This window comes from Maylandia zebra, linkage group LG5, assembly GCF_041146795.1.
Source record: "Maylandia zebra isolate NMK-2024a linkage group LG5, Mzebra_GT3a, whole genome shotgun sequence".
NCBI lineage: Eukaryota > Metazoa > Chordata > Actinopteri > Cichliformes > Cichlidae > Maylandia > Maylandia zebra.
The window spans coordinates 6,334,280-6,353,044 of NC_135171.1; the positions used below are offsets into that span (position 1 = coordinate 6,334,280).

An 18,765-nucleotide genomic window follows, 5' to 3' on the forward strand; every position below is an offset into this window, starting at 1 on the left:
TTTCATGCACATTGCATCAAGCAAAAATTAAATTATATGCAGCAGTCTCTGACTGGAAGAAATGTGTTTAACATTTAAACCTTTTCTGCAGATTCCAGCTTATAAAATTAAAAAAAAATGTTTTGTGTTTACACTTTTTCAAATAGATGCAAGTAAAACACACCAAAAAATTTATAAAATCAAAGATTGAGCAGCACTAAGTCCTGTCTCTTAAATCTGTTGTCACCTGTTTAGCAGGAGTGGGGCGGGTGGAGGTTTGCCCGGTGCCACAGCGGTCATGTCAGTGGGAGGATCCGGGGGTTTCTCTGTGAATGTCACATTCCCGTGACAGCGTGCTCGGAGCTCGCTCAGAAGTTTAATTTTTTGCTGTAGAAAGACGTTTTCTTCCCACGCAGAGTGAACAGCAGACGCTAATGTTTTTGTAATTTTTTACGGAATCAAACTCAAAGTAATGTGAGTACTTCCAAGCTTTAAACGCTGCACGGTCGTACTCTCTCCTGCTCTCCATATTATGCATTGTTGATCTGCACATGTCTGTTGCTGTGCAGGCTAATTTGTCACAGACGTTTGCCACCTACACTATGTCTAGGTCACAGTCTGTTAGTCAGAATTTGGTTATATCATGGAAATTTGATGCAGCTACAGAGTGTCAATGCTAGTTTTGCTTTCCTTGTGTCTTTGTCAAGTCTTTCCAGCTGTGTTTCCTGTGTGTTTCCATTCTCCCTAATCACCCTCGTGTGTGTATATATTTTGTCTGTTTTCTCTTTGTCTCTTATCAGGACGTCTGCTTCTCTTGTCCATGTTTCCAGGTTCCATGTCCAAGTTAATTCATCCAGTTTAGTTCTGTTAGTTAAGCCTCAGTTCCTGTTTTGCCTCTTGCTAGTATTTTCATTCAGCTTTTAATAAACGGCTCATGTTTTGTTAAAACCCACTACTGCCTGTACATGTATGCATTTGGGTCCTTATCCTCTTTCCTCACTGTCTGCTGCCATAGTCTCATGACATACTGTGCTTTATTGGACAACCAGCGTCCCTAACCTTAAACCCATAGAGGTATTGTCAGGAGGAAGATAAGAAAAAACCCAACCTAGAAATATAGATGAGCTGAAGGAGGGTGAAGGAGCCCCAACCAAGTTCTCATTACATTTTCGACTGTAGAAGTTCCATGACTTCATCCATGAAAAGCATAGAACATCTGAAGGTTCACTTGTACTCATCAGGACTTCAGACTTATGCAGAAACATCATCTTCTTTCTTAAACTGGGTCTGTCTTCAAATTGAAGATTTGAGGTTTGTCTTTCCATATTCATACTGAATCCTGTATAAAGCTGAACTCTGTGGTGGTCAGAATAATGCCAGCAGTCGGCCGTGAACTCAGTGTCAGGCCAGTGCTGGTGTTATTGAGACTAATGCAGAAGTAATAAGCAGCAAACACACACGCACAGTATGTACATCTAAGCCTAAATCAACCGACAAATAAGGGATTACTAAGGATTTTCCCTTAGACAGTAGTTGTCTTTCTTCGCACCTGAAGTGAATGTCCAGTTGGGATAACCACATTTACTCAGGGCCTTCTTAATAGGATATTCTTCTGCTTCCATGGCTGCTGTATCTGTGGGGATGCCTCTCATCATCCACTGGAGCACAAAGTGTCTGTCATCACCAGACTCTTAATAGAGCAGATTCAGTGCTGTGGTGAGTTTTAAAACAAGATTGGAACACTTCTAGAATTTCATATTCATACAGGAGGGACTTAAATTGAGTGTAGACAAAATTTTAAAGGAGTTTAGGCAACAAAGGTAGCTTGGAGACAGGCTCGACAAAAAAAGGTTAAGAAAAGGGTTGCACAATAGCATCTTTAAAAAATTTGGCACCACACTAGAGGTCAGACTACTGTTAATAATGGCTAGGATGAATGTGTGGGGGGTATATGTGTGATGCTAAATTTTGAGTCCTCTATTAGAGGCCTGGAATTTTGAGGGTTCTTCGCAGTATTTTAGGTGTACCTAGGACTGTGTTCTTCTGCACAGAGACCTCTTATACACTCGGATTCTGCTGGAGCTGCTCTTCCAGTATCAGGGTTACAACTCCTTATGTTCCTGTTACCACCAGGACTGCTTTGGACTTTACTTTCCACATCTGCTCCAGTTGTTCCTTCTCTATTTTCTTGTCCTCCTTCCTGATGTTGCTGTCTGTTGGGTTTGCCATATCTATCACAATTTTTTGTCTTCTGCTCCTTGTCACCCACTGCTACAGGGGTGTCAAACTCCAGGCCTCAAGGGCCGGTGTCCTGCAGGTTTTAGATGTGTCCTTGATCCAGCACAGCTTATTTAAATGGCTAAATTACCTCCTCAACATGCCTTGAGGTTCTCCAGAGGCCTGGTAAGGAACTAATCATGTGATTCAGGTGTGTTGACCCAGGGTGAGATCTAAAGACTGCAGGACACCGGCCCTAGAGGCGTGGAGTTCGACACCCCTGCACTACGGTCTGGTTAGTTTGCCAGCAGCTGCTTGTCTGTCTGGAACTTTTGGTGCCATAGGACCTTGTTGTTCTCCACCTCCTTTGGTGGTGTCTTGTATTGGGTATTTGGGACTTCTAGTCCATATATACTATCTCAGCCACTTGGTTAAGCCTCTCAGTGTATACTGTTCTTTACATCTTATGTTCTGCTACTATATGGTGGATAGTCTCTAGGGCACCTTTGGACGGACTTGTTGGCTTTGGTATATTCCTGCCTCTATGGCTGGTGCTTAGGGCCTGTTATTGGGCTGCCATGATCAGACATAATACATTTTTAAATGGACTAACAATGAGGGGGAGTTGTTGCTACGAGTAACACAAAAGTACAAAGCTGCAAAAGCGAGTGAGAATTAAAGAATTTAAAGAAAAGCTATCTGGAGCGCGTACAAACTGATATTCATCTTTTTTAGGGCAGTCAAAACAACCGCTGTATAATGTACTCTGCTATCTTTGTTTATTTGGTCACATGACTGCGTCACATGACTAAAATACGTCATCGTTTTAGAAAGTCTACGTTTTCGTGTGTCCACACTGCAACGGAACAGCTGCGTTTTGAAATGTATGCGTTTTCGAGAGCGTTTTCAAAACGCTGCCTTTTTCCTTGAGGAAAGCGCCGTCTCAGTGTGGACGGGAGGTCAAAACGGAGAGAAAACGATGCGTTTTCAAACAACAATGCATTAGTGTGAACGTAGCCTAAATAAACTCCTATCAGCAAGGATATCATCTGATTGTTGGGGCTTTGTCTCAAATCTTGTAGGGTCTTTACTGTACAAACTAAAGCAGGTTGAGCGGACTATTGTTGAGATTGGGTGCTGTTTGTTTAGACACTAAAGCTGGTGGGCCTAAACCTCACATCAGGAGGTTCTTTAAATACGAGGAGTATGTGTATCAGAAAACCAGGGCACAGAGACTGAGTCAATCAAAGAAAGTTTATTCCCTGAGGAAGAAAGCATGCATAAATACTTTTTACACTAAAAATCCCACAATAAAATTGTCCAAAAAACGCAATACAAATATCAAAGTAAAATCATGCAAATAAAATCCAAACTACACTCAAGAATAAACACTAAAATAACAATAAATCCGACTATAAAACAAATACAAGTTTCTGCTGTGTAACATATAAATTTATTGAATTTAATTACATTTAATTACTTCTTACACAGTAGCTGTTTAAGTCACAGAAAACTGGACCTGCATCTCACACAGGCAATCAACCTGTACAGGAAAAGAACAAGAAGTAACAAGAGTCACTCCACCTCATACTCTAAAGCACAGCGCACACGGTCACATGGATGATCGCACGACTGAAAGAATCTGAGTCATAGCACCGACTTTAAGGAAGAAGGCCTACAATGTTTTTTAAAGTTGTCTTATTTCAAATATATAATCCATTATAAGTATTATTTTTTCCATTATTTTCATTATTGAATGAATTTTTATATATTATATAATTATATAATTTTTGACATTGGTAAGCTGTATAACTTTAGGGTCACCATTATTTTAATTGATTTCATAATGTGAAACATCCTTTGAAGAAAAGTTAACTTACTCAACTTTCTGATGGTCTCTCCCTATTGGCTTCCTGCCATTTCACCTTCTCACCCTCACACTCCCTCTTATCTTCTGTAAATCTCACCTATGTCTATCTCACCTTGGCTTCCTTGTCTCACCTCCCTCCAGGACAGTCAAGGTGGACGTTTACGACTGGGACAGGGATGGGAGGTAAGCGCTCTCACTCTGTGTGACTCTCCTTTTCCTTGCTTTAATTTTCAGCTCCACACGGAGTCTCTGAAATGTCACACATTATTCTTTCTGACCCAAGGCATTTTATTAGAACAAGTGAAGAGCTCCACCTGCTTGGCACACACTGGGCAATGAATGAAATCTTGTGAGTGAAAGGTTGCAGCTAAGTGGTTAGGAGGTCAGGTTATACATGGCTTCTACGTCTCATCACAGATGCTGGCTACTGTAGGAGCCCTCATACATGTGGGGCTTAATTTGCAGATATCTTGTGGGGGTTTTCAGGCTGTCTGACCTCATGTTGCTGTTCCACAAATTTTACTCTGAAAATAAATTTTCAGTCTTTTCTCTATGTTCTATCTTCTGTCTCTCTTTTCACTTTTTGTGAGAAAAAAGGAAACCTGAAGGAAATGTTTGTCTTGCAGAATTCATCAGGCTGTAATTCTGATGCATTTTTACTCAGTTTCCCTTTTAGGCTTTGACACAGTATTCTGTTTTGTCAAAATAGAAACATAACAATGACAAATGTATACGCATAATACATTTTTGGATAAAATATCTCTATCGACCAATGACGTGTCATTGTGACAGGGACAAAGAAAGGGAATCCTTTGAGGCTAGACACTTTTTCAAAATTAAAACAGACACTGACTAACGAGCTACACATCACAAAAGTTAGAGCCATTAGAGGATCTGAGTGCTCTGTTGGGGCTATACACGTCGAGAAAGTCTGTTAGGTAACTGGGCGCCATTTTTAAAAGTATACAAAAGGATTTTAAATACGATACGGTATTTAACAGGGAGCCAGTGTAGATTGGCTAGAACAGGGGTGATGTGATCATGCCTTCTGGTGCCAGTTAAGAGGCGTGTTGTGGCATTTTGAACTAATTGCAAACGCTGGAGGAGAGAGAATTGGAGGCCCATGCACAGAGAATTGCAACAGTCTAGTCTCGAAGTAATAAAGGCATGGATAAGCTGTCCAAGGTCTTTATGTGGAATATAGGGCCTTGCCTTGGAGATTTAGCGTAGCTGGTAAAAACTCGTTTTCACAACTGAGGACACTTGTTTGTCTAATTTGAATCTTTGTGATCTAAAGCACAGGACAGCAAGGTTTAAAAGGTAAATATAGCCTAGTTAAATTAAATATCTACAGTTAATTTAATTCAGAGCAGCACAGTGGTGCGGTAGTTAGGGCTGTTGCCTCACAGCAAGAAGGTCCTGAGTTTGACTCATCTGGCCAGGTCTTTCTGTGTGGAATTTGCATGTTCTGCCTGTGTTTGTGGGAGTTCTCTCCACTTCCTCCCACAGTCCAAAGACATGCAGTTAGTGGGATTAGATTGACTGGTGATTCTAAATTGCCCATAGGTATGAATGGCTGTCTTTCTGAATGTGTTAGCCCTGTGTCAGATTAGTGACCTGTCCAGGGTGTACCCCGCCTCTCGCCTTTTGGTATCTGGGATAGTTTAATGTGTGAGAAATACCACATCATAGAAGCTGAAAAGGATACACTTCTTCTTAAATTAGTGCAACTTAATTGCAACTATTTTGTATAAGTTTGTAATACAAGACAACAAAAGGAAGATCCATGCAATCCTTCACATTGGTTAAAGGGAACCCCGGCTATTAAGACATGTTTGCGCTAAAATATGTACTGTGCTTTCAATAACACATATGTGGTACTAAAATACGCCAAATGTTTTCCTTAAGCACCATCCATCCATCCATTCGCTTCCGCTTGTCCTTTTTCAGGGTTGCGGGGGGCGCTGGAGCCTATCCCAGCTGTCATGGGGCGAGAGGCAAGGTACACCCTGGACAGGTTGCCAGTCTGTCGCAGGGCCAACACACAGAGACAGACAACCGTTCGTGTTCACATTCACTCCCGCTTTCACGCCTATAGGAAATTTGGATTAATCAATTAACCTATCCCCACAAACTGCATGTCTTTGTACGGTGGGAGGAAGCTGGAGTACCCGGAGGGAACCCACGCAAACACGGGGAGAACATGCAAACTCCACACAGAAACACTCTGGCCTGATGGTGGAATTGAACTCAGGACCTTCTTGCTGTGCGGCAACAGTGCTAACCACCGTGCCACCGTGCTGCCCCCTTTTAAGCACATTTTATATAAAACCGATTTACCAGTAGGCCACCATTGTTATTTAGTTCTCAATGCACTCTGGGTAGTGACGTCATACGGTTGCACCGCATCCAGTTCACAGTTAGCAGTGCACTGGAAATGGCTTCTGTTCAGCCTTTCCAGTTTGAACCAGAGCAAACCGAGAGAGAGAATGAAAATAGTCAACCAGCACTTAGTTTAGATGAAGATGAAAACAATCCGTCACATGAGGACGAGAGAGTCAGGTAAAACTACTGGTGTCTATGCGGCTACTGTAAAGCACCAAAACTTTTTGAAGCCGTATGTCTTAATCCAGATGTTCTTTGGGCAGCCCTTGTTAGCCTCCATGACCGGTATCCGGTCTTTAAGTGATAACGTGATGAATCCTGCGTCTGGGTCCAAAGTATTCTGCACTTAATAAGACTGATGTGTTTTAACATGTTTTGCTTTTGTATCTTGTTATTTAATATCAACAAGCCCCTAAAAACAGTCAGTGATCACTATCGGCTTCTCATGGTTTTTATTACCGCTAATTATTTTAAAACACAGTTTTTAAACCCTTAAAATGTAACTACAGCCCAGCCCATGCAGCAGCAGTATATTAATGACTAACTAATCTCGGTGGTTCTCCTGACTGACGTTTGGTCCGTTAACAGAATCCTGCCATGCGATTGCATTTGCCCCTAACCATCGGGAGCCCTCACATTAACTTTTATCGAGTGGAAAAAAAGTCCTCCATTCATTAGTGGACCTTTGTTGTTGCCACTAGCTCTGTGCCAATTTTGGGCGCCGATTTTCTTTGTGCCCACGGACTGGTGGTCGATGTCGCTAACAGACGCTTATTCGATGCTCTGTCCTTTTCTTTAATACACTGTTTCACTCGGGCCATCGAGCCCCTGAATTGAGCTAATTTTGTGACTTCAGGGAATGTTTTTCAGTGTTTGCTCTTGGAGTTCCCTTCACTGACTGTTCCTAATTTCATGAACATGGCTACGAAGCACGGGGTTGAACATTATACCCCGACGGTCGGTCCCCCGGTGTTCGCACGCGTGCGCCTCCTCAACCCCGCAAAACCCTCCGTCGTTCGGGAAGAGTTTGCCGCTATGGAGCATCTCGAGCCTGTAAGGGCTGGCTAAGTGACGCTCATGTCAGGATGGGCTAGTGCCTCCCTATATAATAGGCTGACATAGCGTCAGATGTCATTCAAAAACCTCTTCTCACTTCTCACAGAAGCCTGTAAGACAACTGTGCTATTGGGTGGTAAAGCTAAACTGTCCACAGATTCGAGTGAACAACTCGGTCACCGGGCGCTTTGTTCCCAGCATTTCAGTTGTCCACTAGCATACAAGCAGTAGCAATACTGTTCTGTAGTTTTTCCCAAAGCGATGTAGCAACACTTTGCTAATAAAGGTACCACTAGCTTCACCATGAGGTAGCAATACCCTTCGGCACTAGCGGTTTTACACATTAGGTAGCAATACCTGCAGAAAAGTAGCACTACTTTTCACCCCATGCTAGCTGAGAAATAGCAATATTCTCCACAGTCAGTGTTGGTCTTGCTAATGTGCACAACCCTCTAGCTAACCATGGCTACGACTGACAACGAAGTTGCGAAACTTTGTCCTTGCGGCAAGAGGATTTCTGCCTGGGATACACACCCGTGTGTGCAGCATGCCTAGGCTTATCTCAGGCTCAGGCTGCCTTGACACCTGCACACGACTGTATCCACTGCGCGGCTTTCCCACGCAAACTCCGCACAGGCTAGCTCGCCAGGCTAACCTGTCGGGTGGCGACTCTTTGCTGTGTGAGGCTGCTGCAGCGCAAGGAGAAATTGAGATGCCTGATGATTTGGCAACAACGCCAGGCCGAGCTGGGCAGAGGCAGACCCTCAGCCCATCGCGGCCGCTCTCCCGTCGCTGGAGGCACATGGAGAATGTGAGTTTTTCCCCCATGTTGGAGTCGCCCGGGGAGGAGATGCTAATGATGACGGAGATGAGTCGGCTGACTCAGAACTCCTCCTGTCTGACGAGGAGGAGGAGGGTTCCACCTAGAATCAGCTGGGCTGCAAAGCCCTCGGCTACCGGCGAGGTTGAAAAACCGACACCGCCGTCTCCCCTGGATCTCGACATGCAGGACATGCGCAGCTGCTAGGCTCAACATCCCATGGCCCGCCATACAAACAGAGGTTGTAAAATCTCGTTTTGATGGTAAGAAATTGCCAAAGGCGAAAAAGATGGGGAAGCATGTGTTGGCTTACCAACCTGATGACTAAGGAAAAAGTGTTTTACTCGCTGCACGATCAGAAAGCGCCGCTCGGGGTGGATGCTCTGGCTCACGAGTGGCCAAGAACCCTCCTCTATGCTTTTCCCCCAGTGGCCCTCATTTCTCCAACTCTGGCCAAATTGAGAGAGAGAGGTCACTATATGATCCTGATAGCCCCGCACTGGCCAGGGAAGCAGTGGCTGGCAGAGATTTTTCAGCTGCTGTGCGGCCCACCTTGGCTGTTATCACTACGCAGAGACCTCCTGTCTCAGGCACGGGTGGAAATATTCCACCCCCACCTGGAGATGCTAGCTCTAAGGGCTTGGCCTGTGAGTGATTTAACCTGAACACAGTCGGGCTCCCTCATAGTTTTATCGACACTATTCAGTGTTCTAGAGCATACCAAAGCCATACCAAATTACTATTAGAGCTGGCCTACTGGTATTATACAGCTAATATATATATTGTTTAGTATTAAGCTTTGCTTGTTCCATATTCAGTTTTTCAGCAAAACGTGTTTGAGTCCATAAGAAAAGATTCATTCTTGTATCTAGAGGAAGATTTTTTTTTTTCAATAAATATTAATGTTAGCCCACGACTTTGTTCCAGTTTAGAATTTTGGCCCACTGTGTATTTGAGTTTGACACCCCTGCTCTAGAGCATCGTCTACTAGGACACTATATGAGCACAAGTGGCGTGTGTTTGAAAGCTGGTGCTTAGAATCACAGGCCATCCCTTTTCAATGCTCTGTGGCTGTGATTCTGTCATTTCTTCAGGCCCTGATTGATAAGGGTAAAGCCTTCTCCACCATCAAGGTGTATTTGGCAGCAATTTCAGCCTGCCATATTGGTTTTGAGGGGAAGACTGTTGGCCAGCATCCCTTAATATGCCGTTTCATGAAGGGTGCATGGCGTAAATTGCCTACATCTAGGCCACTGGCTCCATCGTGGGACCTTCCCACAGTATTGGCTGCGCTCTCCTGTTGCCCATTTGAACCCCTGGAACAGGTTGAGTTAAAATTTCTGTCCTTGATGACAGCTCTATTAATTGCTTTAGCTTCAGCTAAGCATGTAGGAGAGATCCACGCTCTCTCAGTGCATCAGTCATGCATTCAGTTGTCCTCGGATAATACGAGGGTCAGTATGCGGCTAAACCTCGCCTTTATCCCAAAGGTTGTCGGCACATGTTCCCCTACAGATGTTCTGGCCTTTCACCCACCGCCTTTCTCCTCAGAGGAGCAACAGCGGCTGCATACCTTGTGTCCAGTCCGTGCACTGCGCATTTATATCGACAGAACCCAGAGTGTCGGACAAAGTGAAAAGCTATTCGTGTCCTGGGCTAATCCACATAAGGGAAAGCCTGTGTCTAAACAGCGCCTCTTCCATTGGATAGTAGGAGCAATTGCCCCGGTCTATACTAGCAGGGGTCTTCAGCCTCCTCACACATTTGCTAGGTTTTACAGGTTAGATGTAACAGCACCTAACCTAGCGCATTCAGTCCTCAGTGCAGGTTCTTCCCAGGTGGGAGCTTCTCCCCTGTGAAGTGCTGTTGGGAACAGTTGTCTTCTTAACAGGCATGTCTGGCAATCCAGCAGTCAGTATTCCTCCCATAGTGAGACACGAAACGAATGCTATGAAAGAGAACTTAAGGTTATGTATATAACCCCAGTTCTCTGAGTAGCATGAGTGAGTGTCTCACCAGACCGCTCTCCTTGCTATGGAAGCGAGGAAGAGGAAGAGGTGGGCTTGTTTTGAATGACATCTGACGCTATGTCAGCCTATTATATAGGGAGGCACTAGCCCCTCCTGATATGGGTGTCACTTAGCCAGCTTGTAAGGGCTGGCGTAATGGTATCTGAGCTTCTGATGAGGTCACGCAGGAGGCCTTCCCATAGTGAGACACTCACTCAGGCATGTTTCGGCTTTTCCACGTCCCACGTCGGTTAAAGCGCTGCAGGAGTTCTTGGGGGGTCTACAACCGCTTTCTCCCCAGAGCTGCGCACCTGCTGTGTTAATCAAGAGCTCTCATGTCGTCTGTGTTTACCTCTACAATATTATATTTAGATGTATTTAGATGGAAGCTAGCGAGCTAACTCCCTGCTAACTTCTAACTCAGTTAAATGTCATAAATTCCGTTTTCATGGATGCCTGGATGTTAAACTTAATTGATACACCTGGCAGAGCTGCCACACTGATCATTTTATTACAGATGAACAAATTTAGACAGTTTTTCAACTCTCAGTAATGCTGCAGTGATCATTTGACTTTTGCAGCGGAGTTTGCTAAGAATGCTAATAACATCAGACTCAAAGACCGGATAGTGCTGGTCTACCAAGTCGTAACCAGGTCACTAATAGACAACTTAATTGACACCATTGCTACACTATGAAAAACAAAACAGGTTAGCTGAACGAAAGCACTTATACTGCTAACAACCAATACACGTCATTGTCCCAGAATGCATTGCGTGCGAAAAAACATGGCCGCTCCCACGGCTCCAAAATAATTTTAAACAACAAAGATTTAATGAATAACAACAAAAAAATTGTAGTTATTCTTAAGTATGTTTTTATGTGGTGGAGATAATTTGTAACATATTTAGAGTAACTTGTCATAATAGTCGGGGTTCCCTTTAAGTGGACTCTTTCTATTTATATTTGTATTTCATAGCTTAAAAAGAGAGAAAATCATTCGGACACCATGTTGTTGAACAAAAGGACTATAATTTTTTGTCAAAAAGAATAGAAAGTCATGTTACAGATACAACAATAACTGTTTTCTTTTTATTCGTTATCTTTATCTCATTCTCCCTTCCAGTCATGACTTTATTGGAGAATTCACCACAAGCTACAGAGAACTATCCCGAGGCCAAAGCCAGTTCAATGTCTATGAGGTAAAAAAAAATGAAAAGAAAAAAAAAGACAGAGTGCAACAAGAAGTACATTTCACTTCTCCAAAGCTCCAGAAGTTCATTTTCTCCAAAAACTATTTTTTGTTGATTGTGTCGATGGTATTAACAACACAGCTAGTTCCTTCAGTGTTATATATTATTCATGAAGTAATATTCCTTGTGTTATGAATTCCAGCCTTTATTTGAGGACAGTATTAAATCGCCACCTGTTCATATTAGCTTAGAAATATGAGGAAAGACTATATAATGTGTTCTGACTTGTTTGTTGAAAAGCTTGTTTCATGTTTCCTCTCTTATGGTCAAGGTGTTGAATCCTAAAAAGAAAGGCAAAAAGAAGAAATACATCAACTCAGGGACGGTAAGACTCGTCAGTGTGTCATGTCAACAGCTGTCACATGTTTCATGGGGATGACTCATAGCAGGAGTGATTTATCAGTCCAGTAAATGTATAATGTTTGCTGTTAGCCTGTCTGTAACCTCCCTTGGTTCTCTTGATATTTTTTCTCATTTCCCTTTCACTTTCTCCCAATCTTCAAGGTGACCCTGCTGTCTTTCAAAGTGGAGTCAGAGTATACATTTGTCGACTTCATCAGAGGAGGGTAAGAACTCAGTCAGTCATGTTTCATTAGGGTAGAGTCGAACATACACAAATGATATTACTGGAAGGTAGTACAAAGGGTGCAATGTGTTATAAACTTTGACTAAAATGTTTACACTTTTCTTACATTCTGGTTTTCCAGTGAAAAAAATCAGCCCTCATTTGATTCTTGAGTCACAGTTTAGTGACTCTTCACAGCTTCTGTCTTTTATCCCCACTGCTCTATTTGTCGAACCTGACATTTAGTTTGCCACTGCACACAATGTTGTTCAGATAAATGATAACCAAGATAGCAGATTTCACTAGGAAATGTCTGATTCTGATTGATGAGAACTTGAGTTGTCACTGAAGATGGCCTTGACTGATGTTATACTTTTTACTTACATCAATTATTCTAAACAAAAAAGACACATTGAGTATCACGACAAGCTGGGCAGTCATGGCGTAATATGAACATTCGTCTTGTTCCAACATGACTGTATACAAAGCAAAATCCATAAAGACATGGATGAAGAACTGGGCCTGGAAGAACTCTGCGCCTTTGGGATGAATCAGAGCAAAGTGGATTCAGGCCGTCTTGTCTGACCTCACAAATATGCTTCTGGAGAAATGGCCAAAAATTCCCATAAACCTCATGGAAAGCCTTCCCAGGAGACTTTTACTCAAGTTATACTCATATGTGTGTGAAGCCAGATGAGTGAATACTTTCAGCAATGTAGTGTATTTCTCATACTTTTACTTTATAAAACTAGGGGTAGAAAATGTTTTGGAACAAAAGAACATCAGTAATAATGCTGTGGTTATAAAACCATAACATGTAAATAACTAACCCCCAACATGCCAGAAAAATCCAATATAACTCATTAAACTGAAATGGCAATAAAGCAGAGGGCATGACACAAGAAAGTCAGCTATGCTATGCTCTCAGCACAACTTAAACACAGCAGTCGTAACTAAATCTAAAGCAAAAGCTTAAGAAAATACACAGTAATTCAAAGAAAGTGCTTCACCCCTGTACTTCTAGTTGGTTTACTGACAACCGCAGATTGCATCAGGCAGATCAGACAAGTGTAGCGGATGATGTCATATTGCATCAGCTCTAACTTTGACCAATATGAGCATGCTTTGAGTTGCATCAGCTGCATCAGGGTCACACTCTGGACGTTTGATTTGTTAACTACGTAACCTAATTAGCTGAAGTAACTAGCGTTTCACTCATAAATACTGTGTGATATTAATACAATAAATGTGTTACAGCAGTCAAGCAAATAGGCTGGAAGAAAAAACATTCCAAGGTAGTGCACTTTATTTGAACACTGATGTTTCTTAAACCATCAGTGAGGCATTTGCTGCTGCCTCACTGCTTTTGTTTTAGAGTTTTATATTGCTGAATTTGTTTTCTCATCATTCTGGACAGCTCATTTTTTTAAAATTGTTTTTGTTGTGAAATGTAAGCTACAGAAAGCTGAAGAATTCACTGGGCAAAAACAATACTACATACGTTAATAATTTGTAGATTTCAAATACTTTAGATGTCTTACAATTTCTAACCGGTGACCAGTACGTTTCTCGATCTGGCATGAAGAGCTGTAGATGTTCTTCCAATCTCAAAACGAAGTCCTGACCACTGTGACTGATATCAATGTGCTCAATCTCCCACCAGGACACAACTCAACTTCACTGTAGCCATAGACTTCACAGCATCCAATGGTAAGACAGTGTTTCATCTTAATGCATGCAGGAAATGTCCACACATCTGTTCAGTGAGATTTTTTTGCCCACAAAATAAATTGTTGGCGCTTTTTTACTTTAGTTAGACTCTTTTTGCCTTCTTTTGAAAAAATCAATTTCAGTGGCATTGACAAATAACTGCCACACAATTATTTGTCTGTCTTGGTGGTGGTCTATATGGAGACACTATTCGTGCTATTATGTTCCCAAATGTCTATCATGCTATCATCAACCATCACACATATGCACAATATGTACTTCTGTGTAAAGTATGGAAACTGGAATATGTCCTAAAAATATCACAATGGACCAGCTGAAGAATATAGTGCACAAGCTGATTGTCCATTAAAAATGACCTTCACATTGAGAGTTGCTTTTTGATTAGCCACTTAAGAGCATTTTTAAAAAGCCTGAACACCAAGTCCCTGTTATTCTACAGAGGTGCCTGCAAAGAAACACAATGACAGTCACCTATCAGCCAGACAGGAAAAAACAAACTCCTGATTGCAAAGTCTTTAAGTTGAAAAATTCTCAAAGAAAGAAGCTCTGTTAACGAAATAATGAGAGATTAGCAATATTACACCTAATCTGGTTGTTCAAATACTTCATCAGTCCATCAGGCTAATGGGACTTACTAAACTGAGGCAGCCAGATTATTGTTGTATTGTAATTAGTGTTTACAAGACATGATTGATAGTGCTGATTGACAGCACAATTTGTCAGTTTTGGGCCAGGAGTTACCTCTGTGTTTGTAGGAATTTTATTTTTTTGCCCATGGCAGCGTGCTCGGTGCTCGCTCAGATTTCAAGTTTAATTTTCTGCTGTAGAAAGAAGTTTTCTTCCCACGCAGAGTGAACAGCAGACGCTGATGTTTTTGTCACTTATTACAGAATCAAACTCAAAGTAATGTCAGTATTTCCAAGCTTTAAACGCTGCACGTTCGTACTCTCTCCCGCTCTCCATAACATCCATCGTTGATCTACACACGTCTGTTGCTGCCACGGACGTCGCACGCTCGTACGTCATTGTCATGAGACACTCTCACCAACAAAATCATGGTTTAGTAACGCAGTAAGGCAGCGTGCTTATGGGAAAGTAACAGTAATCTAATTACTTTTTTGCAATAGTAATACTTGTTCTCGTTACTTGTAATCAAGTAATCAGATTACAGTAACGCGTTAACACATTACTGCCTATCTCTGCTCAGCACATTGCAAAGCATGGAGTAAAGGATGCTGCCACAGCATATGTTTCCTGCAGTTACAGATCACTGGCAGTATCTGGCAGTCTGATGCACTTGGCTGGGTTTGACAGGTGCCTGGAGAACGATACTTGCTCTTGCTCTGCATTGTACCAAGTGTAATCAATAATTACATATTCCCCTTTACATAATTCTATTATATAATCACCCCACATAATTATGGTGTGGGGTTGTTTTTCAGGAATAGATCTCACAGGCTTAGACAGAAGCTTAATGCTTCAGGGGATGGCCCCTTCCTCTTCCAACGTGGCTGTGCATCAGTGCACAAAGCAAGGTCCATAAAGTCATTAATGAGCAGGGTTGGTGCGGAAGAAAAACGTTGTTAACAAAAAGTTGTTATAGCTGCAAAAGGTGGGGTATTTTATAACGTTGTGACTACTGACAGGTAAGGTGAATAATACCGATTATCTTTTAGTCATGGCACCTGTTAGTGATTGGGATATATTAGGGAGCAAGTAAACATTTTGCTCTTAAATGTAGATGTGTTTATCAAAGAGGGTTTAGCGGCTAAAACAGGACAACACTGCTTAAAACCTTTCATGCTAGGTTGTGAGCCCACAAATTGAAAAGACCGCATTCAGACTTAAAGAACTGACAACATGTCAGACAGCAAAGAAACTACACAGATACGAATAAGGATGCTCTTTGAAATGTATTTTCTTTCCACGGCTCCATAATATCAATTCTACAAAACCACGTTTCTCAAAATTTAGTTGGTCTTTTTTTTGGAAAGCAAAAAACAAAAACAAAAACCAACTAATTCCAGTAGTTACACAACATAGTGGTTTCCTTCATCATGTCTGCATGTGTGTTTTTTGCAAGTCTAATAAATGTGTAATTGCTTTTCTTCATTCTCTGATAAGAACATTCTCACGCTAATTTTGCTGCATGCTGGTGGGGATTTCTCTCTTTCTAGGTAACCCGTCCCAGCCGACATCGTTGCACTATATGAGTCCATACCAAATGAATGCATATGCCATGGCCCTGAAGGCTGTGGGAGAAATTATCCAGGACTATGACAGTGACAAACTCTTCCCTGCGTATGGCTTTGGAGCTAAACTTCCCCCAGACGGCAAGATCTCCCACGCCTTTCCACTGGTGAGAGTCATGATTGAAACTGAGGGAGAGACTTTTTTAACTGTTCGTACTTGAAAATATTGACTTCATGGGCTATTTTTGTTAATGGTGGTGCAATTGTGAAAAGCGACCGCCTCTGTGCAGTAGTTAATCAATTTACTCTTGGTCAGTCAAATGAATGGTGTCATTAATGGTGAGCTGATGTAGCAGAAATCACAGTTAGGTCCATACATTTTTGGATTATTTGTACTTTTTTTTCTCAATTTTTTAACATTTCTTTTAGTCCTGCCACTGTACCCCACCACAGACAATAATAAAAATAAATCCAACAATCAAGATGTGATTGAAGTCCAAACTTTCAGATTAGGCATTCATTTAGGAATCACAGCTATTCCATCTGGTTCCGATTCACTGCCCATTTTCAAATACTCAAACATAACTGAGCAACTCATAAATAGCTTTAAAAAAGCCTGTTCTCTCTTTATTCCACACATAAATTTAGTAGATAAAAGATCTGGTTCCAAGTGCTGGACTTGGATTTAGTAGCTTTTCAATCAACCTCTCAATATGAGGTCCAAAGTTTTCTATTAGTCTGAAAATCAGAATAAATGGACAAGTCAACAATCTGGTACATTCTTAAAAAGAAGGAATGGAGGAAGGGCGCACTAGTGACTGCAGTTTGAGTTACAAAGAAGACTATTACAGAAGAAGCATTTAGTTTCCCTCGAGGAAACCATGTATATAACAACATAATGCACGAGTACATCCTTGTGAATGTACAGGCATGCACTTTGTACATACACTTGCACATGTCTGTAAACCACCCAATCAAATTGACTGCTTGTAAATCTAAGGTGGATATATAAGTTTTAACTCGTCTTGTTCACTATAGTTACTGTGAAACTCCAGTGTATGGATGCGTATATACTCTAGCTTTGAAAAACAAATGGGCATCACTTGATTAATGAAAATGTTTTCACTCAGCATTCCTTAAATAAACATATAGCAACACGATTAACGCTGACTTCTCTAGTCAAAGTGATGAGTGCTTTCATAATGTAATGGTTTATTCACTTGTCTCCCTGTGAAAGGACTCTAAAGCCAGGATGGTGCAGTCTGTGTTTTATCAAGATCGAAATGCATTGGAGCTATTTTTTATTGTCAACCTCGCAGGGATATTGTAATTAGACAAACAAGAAAATTCAAGTTACCAAAACGCTTGTCTAAATGAGTAAATCTGAGTAAAGCGAGTACCAACAGTTGAAAGCTGGGGAAAAACACAAATGTATCAAATCAAGTTCACTAAATGTTTTGTGTTTTCTGGGCATCTTCTTTTTTACATTGTGATGCACAAAAATGATAAAACAAACAACATGGACCATGCTCCAATAACCTGTGGAAATAATTGTACATTGCTGACTGGATGATGCAAATAACACAACTGTGAAACCTCTGAAAGCAGCAGGCTGACAGTGTTTATATAGCCACATTACTTATCTCAGATTTCAAACTTTGTTTACATCTTGATGGTCATATTTTACTACAAAATCATTTCATTAAAGAAGTGTGGGCACCTTAATGCATTTCATGAATGAAAAACAAAAGCCTGTTTTTCCTTCAAACATTCACATATCCTGTGGCACCAACAGACCTGCAGTGGAATGGTGAGACTTTAGTCAGTTTGTAATCTGATATTTCTAGTGATGTCAATGACAACAATATAATTTTTGGATCAGAAAATGGATATTTATTAACATATACTATATTTTACGCAGCTTATGAGTGGATCCAGAGGTTGCATGACATAAAGGAAAGGCTTTTTTTATACAGCAACTAAATAATAAATTAAGGTCTGTTGGCCTTTCTAACTTGGACACATGAAATATTGATATGTTATGTTAACCCATCTGCTGGTTAGACCACATAAACTCCAAGTATTTAGTTTGGTCTAAATGTTAAAACAGTTTACTCAGTCTGACACGTCTGTTCTCATTTTGCAGCGCTCTGCACTCTAAACTGTTGGAACACAAAGTAATCCCTTAGACTGCTTCACTACAGATGAAGATGTCGACTTGCAATATTATGTGAATAGTTTTTTCTGTTTTCATGGAACAACAGAAACTTCAGTTAAACATCTGCTTTTTCCAAGTTCACCATATTCATAAAGCTTAAAAACAGGTGTGAAGTCAGATTAACTTTTTTATTTTTGGTTGACATGTGTCAGCTCTGACTCACACATTCAGCATTGTAGTCTTGCTTCCATTTCTACTTGTGCATTGCTGTACAGTAGAATCACTGTGGAGATTGCTTGGGATGATGTAAACTGGCTGTTTTGATGCATTAGAGTACCAGCTCTAGTCTGAGCCCTTCCCAAATGACTGAGTTACTCCTTCTATTACTAACTGTGAGCCCAGACCTTATGGTCACCCATTGTAGGAGAAATTAAGATACGCCAGTATGGGAGAAATCTGTTCTCTCTTTCTAGTCCCTGTCAGGACTCTTGCTGCAGCATTTTGGATTAACTGAAGGCTTTTCGGGGAGTT

The 18,765-nt window shown here is 41.4% G+C and overlaps 1 protein-coding gene across 2 annotated transcripts in view; it reads left to right on the forward strand.

Moving 5' to 3' along the window:
• The window catches only part of LOC101478883 (copine-9), a 202,737-nt gene that overhangs the window by 133,247 nt on the left and 50,725 nt on the right, over positions 1-18,765 (forward strand). For both annotated transcript variants that reach the window (XM_012921487.4, XM_014408692.3), the window contains 6 exons: positions 4,208-4,249; positions 11,462-11,537; positions 11,860-11,913; positions 12,093-12,154; positions 13,817-13,863; positions 16,062-16,243. In XM_012921487.4, the coding sequence (XP_012776941.1) occupies positions 4,208-4,249; positions 11,462-11,537; positions 11,860-11,913; positions 12,093-12,154; positions 13,817-13,863; positions 16,062-16,243 (463 nt within the window). The remainder of the gene's footprint in view (positions 1-4,207; positions 4,250-11,461; positions 11,538-11,859; positions 11,914-12,092; positions 12,155-13,816; positions 13,864-16,061; positions 16,244-18,765) is intronic.